The 6000-nt window shown below is 41.1% G+C and overlaps 1 protein-coding gene across 4 annotated transcripts in view; it reads left to right on the top strand.

The window, feature by feature from the left end:
• Positions 1 to 6000, top strand: part of ADHFE1 (alcohol dehydrogenase iron containing 1) — a 38663-nt gene that overhangs the window by 10774 nt on the left and 21889 nt on the right. For all 4 annotated transcript variants that reach the window (XM_045295563.1, XM_004697538.2, XM_045295531.1 and 1 more), the window contains exons 2-3: positions 88 to 125; positions 4583 to 4629. In XM_045295563.1, coding sequence (XP_045151498.1) covers positions 88 to 125; positions 4583 to 4629 — 85 coding nt within the window. The remainder of the gene's footprint in view (positions 1 to 87; positions 126 to 4582; positions 4630 to 6000) is intronic.

The following is a 6000-nucleotide window of genomic DNA, read 5'->3' as shown; positions in this document are numbered from 1 at the left end:
GGACTGGTACTACGTAAGGTCTTTCTGGATTTTTATTTCCTTTGTCTCACTTTACATTTTTCTTTCTTTTTACTTTTTTTCCCTTAGATGCCAATGCCCGACTCATTCTCATACTTACTCCCAAGGTAAGGCATGTTGTATTTAACTAGCCACAGTGTGGGTGGGTTCTGTAGTGGGCATTCATAATACTTTTAGGTGAAGTGTAAAATGAGAAAATCAGTGCTTGTAAGGGGGATGTTGATGAACGTGGTCACCTTTGCTCTGTGAAACTGGTAATATGTCATTTTAAGTAGACAGTATCACTAAACAAGGTAAACTGACTATATGCTGCTGGTTGTGTTTGGCTGAACTATATATTAGTGCTGTTTTATAGCCTTTTGCATCTCAAATAGAGTTATCTGTCAAAATTGAAAATGGTGGCACAGAAAAGATTTTTAAGATGTTCTGAGGGCATCAAACATAATTAACCAAGATAAAGACTTTGGAAGATCCTGTTAAGTGTCAAGAAAGAAAGCGGGTAGAAAACAAGGTGGTTCCTACAAGGACAAAACTTGTTGGTATCAATTTTTAATGTAACATTACATTTCTTAATTTTAAATAATGACAAAACCCTAGCAATAACAACAAATGCTAGAGAGGGTTCAGAGAAAGTGTGGGGAGATTGGAACTATCTTACACTGCTGCTGAGACTAAAATGAGACACAACTGCTATGGGAAATGTTGTTGTACTTCCTTTAAAAGTTGGATGTGTAAATACCATATGATAAGAAATACTACTACTAGATACATATCTATCTTAGGCTAGGTTTTCCATAGAAGCAAAACCAGTGAAGCTTGTGTGTGTATTGTGTATAGAAAGAGAGAAATTGACATTTATCTCAAGGAAATGGCCCCTGCAGTTGTAGCATCTGGGAAGTTCCAAGTCCATCCGTCAGCTGACAAGCTGGAGGCTCTGCTGACTCATATGGCCACAGACAGATGAACCAGAGATTGCCAGCTCAGATGGCAGGCTGCTGGTTGTAGAGAGGAACGAAATGCAAGGTTAGCAGGCAATATGACAGGCTGCTGACTGAACTCCAAAGAACCATAGGTTAGATGACAAGACAATGCAGGACCCAGATCTACTAAAAAGCAAGAGCATTTGGGCAGAATGGCTACATATATTGGGAGTAGGCCACTTCTCCAAGAAAATTCCCTTCAATTGATTGGCTGCTCATCGCAGAGCACCTCATAGAGGTGATTACATCATAGCAAATCTTATCATGACGGACGGACTACATACATCATAACTGCCAAACCACTAAGAATCCTTGCCTAGCCAAATTGACACACAACCTTACACCATCACAATATCCTGGAGAATAGAAGCCATGACATGAAAAAGTGCATGCACACCCATGTAAATCACATTAGTCACTATAGCAAAATGATGGAACAACTTAAGTTCCCTACACGGGATCAAAAGATAAACTATGGCACATACACACAGTGGGATAGTACGCAGTGTTAAAGAATAATGAAGAATCCATTAAACATCAGGACATGGAGGAACCTGGAGGATGGCGTGCTGAGTGAAAAAAGTTCATTGCAAAAGTGACAATGTTGTATGGAACTACTATCATAAAAAGCCAAGAATCGGTTTACACATAGAAAGAAACATTCTTTGTCAGGGGTAGGAGAAGAAGAGAGGGCAAATTACTAACTAGATTATTGACTTGGGTGGAGGGAAAGGCTGTAAGGGAGAGGAGAAAACAGCATGGCCAATGTCAAAGGAAGACACTGGGAGATGCGCAAAAGCAAAAGACAACAAGGGTAAATAGTGTTGCATGCACAGTTCTAGAGTAGTCATAGCAACATTTACAAAGGATACATAGAAAGACGTACAAGCTGGACAGACGTAGGACAGTCTGTTGGAGTCCACCCTGGGTATTTAAGAGAGGTCTTCAAAAAGTTCATGTGTACTGTGAGGAAAATTTATGTGTGAACTTCAAATTGTTTGCAGCAAAATAAAAATCATACTAGCTTGTTATAACATACTGGAATAGGATCTGGTCCAAAAATCACCCTCTGCTTTTGACTCTTCTCTCGAGAGCCAGTTGTAAGATCTCCCCCTTCCTGCTACTGCGATAGCTGTCACAATCACTGTTAGCGATCACTCACAGCTGACTCATACAATCCAATTGTTATCTTTCCCCTGAAAGTGTCTTCACCATAACCATACCTCGAGGGCATCACTCACTGAACTTGGAGACGGTAGGCCACAGTCTCGGGGGACACCGAGATTAATTGGCATAAAATAATCCACAGAGACAGGTTCTACAGTCCACTTAGCCACTGGAGTCTTAAAAGCTTGTAAGTGATCATCAGAGAGGCAACTCTTGTTCTCCCACTCCTCCAGAACAAGGAAACATGAAGAAACACCAAGATCCATGGAAACACTGGATCAGAGCATCAGGAAAGGTAGCCAGGGACCATCTGGTTCTTCTGGTCTCAGTGTAGTGGAGACTGTGGTTCATGAGCGCTGATGAAGACCTCAATAAAAAGCCCTGGATGGATGGGGGTGGGGGGAGTGGCAAGATGGGGGGACAAAAGTAGATCAAAATTCACAGCAGGCTTACTGGTCTGATACAGATTGGCAGGCCCCCAAGAGTACATGGGTTTTAAGCACCCTTTAAGCCTGGAACTGAACTCACCTTCACGGATCAACTGTTAGCCAAATAATGAATCCTCCTCCTATAAAGTTCACAATAGCTCCAGAAGCATATGAGCAAGACCAAAAGGCAGCATGTGCCCAGAGACAAAGCTCACAGGCAGGAACGAGGAACCAGGAAGCGGGAAGAGGACTGTGAGAGCGAGGGGATTTCAACCAATGTCAGGAAACAGAATGTGTCTAAACTGCTGAATAGACAACACATTTGCTCTGTAAACTTCCACCCAAACTAAAAGAACAAGATCAGAATGTGCATTCTCCACCAACGTCGTAATCCTCTCCAACCGTCGCTCTCCACAGAGTGGAGGGAAGCCCACCGTTGTCCTCAGAATATCCTATGAATTGCTGACCCAAAAATGGATTTTCTGCTCTGGAAAGCAAAGACCAACTTGGAACAGAGGGGTGAGGAATGTGCAAGGGTGCCTGGCTGTAGAGAAACTGATGCCCACAGAGAAGGCTGCTGGTGTAGAAGAGAAAGAGTGGCTATTAGAGGGCTTTTCCCTGCCCATGAGATAACTCATCCACAAGCTAAGGGACCCCCACCCCCCACACACACACCATGACCCCGAGGCAGTAATCACTACCTACTAGGCAGATACCCTATGGTCATACTCAGACTCATTATAATCAGCTGATTTTCTCCAATTCCTAGCAGATTTTAACAAAGAATAATTTCACATTAGGAGGAATAAAATTAATAATTTTGAGAAAAAGAATCTCACTGTTATCTAAAGCAAGAAAAGAAAAAAAACCGTCATCAAATCGATTCCAACTCATAATGACCCTGTATAGAATTTCCTAGCCTATAGAGGTCTTCCCCTGAGCAGATAGCCTCATCTTCCTCCCGAGGAGAGGCTAATGGATTTGAACCACCCACCCTCAGGCTAGAGATCTAATGCTTACCGGACAGCAGTAACATGACAGATTCATTTCCTGGAAACCTGTACGGACCGAATAGGAAGCCAAAGTTAGACTCTTTTCTTGTTATGGTCTCTTTGTATTTCAAAAATGGTAGAGAAAATAGTTTTGAACATTTTTACCTAGTTTATGACTGAACAGAACTATGGTGAATAAGTAGCTAAAAGCAAGGAACAAATGCATCAATTGGGTCCCTCTTTTTTCCCAGTATGACAAGAAATTGGTTTTACCATAATTAAAATTTGATAATTTGCACACACAAAAATTGTCGATACGTTTTTTTTTTATTAAATCACAATAAAAATCACATCTTTGTGATTAGTCATCACAAAGATGACTAAGAATTTTATGTATGTTCTTTAAAAAATATAAACATTTTTCTTGGATAAAATATCTCAATGAAGAAAAATTCAAACAAATGACCACAGTTGTTCCACGAAGTATAAACAGGGCTCCAGTTAGTGAAATTACTAAATTGACCTCTGGTGCTCTGGTTTTTCTCTTCAGAGCATATAAATACTTCATCTGGGACTAAAATGACCTCTAACAATAGCTTAATTTGGATCTTTAGCTGTGGCGTTGATTTTCATACTGCTTTCTATTGAATCTAAGTAATGAAGGCCAACCTTGAACCAATTGTGTAGACGCTGCAGGACTGTTTTTCACATTCTTTTCAAAACTATACCTTAATTTTCATAAAGAAAATCGTTTTCCTAAACTTTATGTTTACTTACTCGGCCTCATCACGTTAACATCACAGTTTTGCCCTTAACACGCAGGCTTCCATTTAATCTAATGTACAGCAATGAAACCTGACAAACAAATATGTTTTAGGTGAGACTTTAAGAGACATGCCTTTTTTTTTTTTTTTGCTGGAATACCAATTTACTGCCAAGTAACAATTTTTTGTTTTAATTTTGAGGCCTACTCTAATGCTAATTTTTGTATTTCTAGCTCCTGGACTTTCAGCTTCTGGGAAAACAACAGATTATGCCTTTGAGGTATATTCAATCAACCCTTCCTTTCTTTGATGAATGGCCTGGGAGGACATAACTTGAGTTTTTCATTAAGGCATTATTATTTCACTTTAAGTTTGCTTTTGACTCTCCATCGTCTAATTATTTAACCCATCAGCCTTTGTTTGGCAAAATGCATGGTCAAATTACTAGAATATAAATCTTCTGGTCACATAAATAACATCTAGAATACTCTCTTCTGTGTTGTCCTTAAGATATAATAAATCTCCACCGCTACAAACTATCTATGACAGTCAGTCAGAAAGTACTGCTACGGGGTTTCCAGTCCGTACATACACGGGTGTGTCCCAAACAGCTTGTGCTTTAGCGCGTCTGTGTGATCAGCAAATGACTGTAAACAAGGTCTCTCAGTAAAACACTTACCTCATTCGGGTTAGGGTGCATTAAACCACACAAAAGTCCAATCAAAAATCGTGGCTTCCAGTGGAAAATGCTAGATCTGTTCCATCCAGGACAGAGAGTTCAGCTCAGGATATGACGGTGACTTTGGGGGGCATTCCAATGGGGTAACCTTGATAGAGAAGACAGGAAAAACCAGGGCTTATTATGAAGACGTTTTAAGAAAACTGGCCTTGTTGAGGAAAATGCTAGAAAAGTTGTGCTGAGAAAATGTTCTTCGGCGTGACGGTTCATCTGCCCATTCTCCACGGGGAGTAAGGGCTGCCCAACCAGAACACCCCACCCTCCCTACACCCCTAATCTTGCCCCTTTAGACTTGGTTTTGCTCCCCAAACTCAACACTGGAAAAAAACACATGATTTGAGTCCTTCAAGGGTGGCAAAACTGTCCTTGTGACAGGCTGTGAATCGAAGAGCACCAGATTCTTCAGGGAAGTATAAGGGAGATACAAACAGTGCTGCAAAACTGGACAGACCGAGATGGGTGATAGGTCAAGAAACAATACCTTCGCATTTTGATAGATTTGTTTAGGAAATATTTCGTAGCAGTACTTTTTGACCTGCCCTCCTATGCTATGTGTTAGCTTTCTTAGTTTTAGAAAATGTAGTAATTATGACGATTGCAGCAGAGGCCAAAGTACTTTCTTGAAGCAAGAGTAAAGGAATAATCTATGGCGATTAATTTCATCACACTGGAATTAAGGAATTGTTTGTAATTATTTGCTTAAGTCTCCGTCTTCCTCCTCGCAAAAGAACTGTCAATTGAAGTGTCACCGGGAGCCTGCCAGTGACTGACCGACTGAGCAGGCTGGGTGCGGACTGTGCTGACGTCACGGAGGGCACACTTGGCAGCTAAAGAACGCAGATCGAAGACGCCTCCCGTGATTGCTGAGTGTCCGTTGCTGACACCATAGGAATGCAAGCCCACTGGTGCCCT

This window comes from Echinops telfairi, unplaced genomic scaffold (assembly GCF_000313985.2).
Source record: "Echinops telfairi isolate 266 unplaced genomic scaffold, ASM31398v2 ScPeMD7_1;HRSCAF=3_0, whole genome shotgun sequence".
NCBI classification, from domain to species: Eukaryota; Metazoa; Chordata; class Mammalia; order Afrosoricida; family Tenrecidae; genus Echinops; species Echinops telfairi.
Note: the sequence above shows the minus strand (reverse complement) of the source record. Positions and strands in the feature narration are given on the sequence as shown.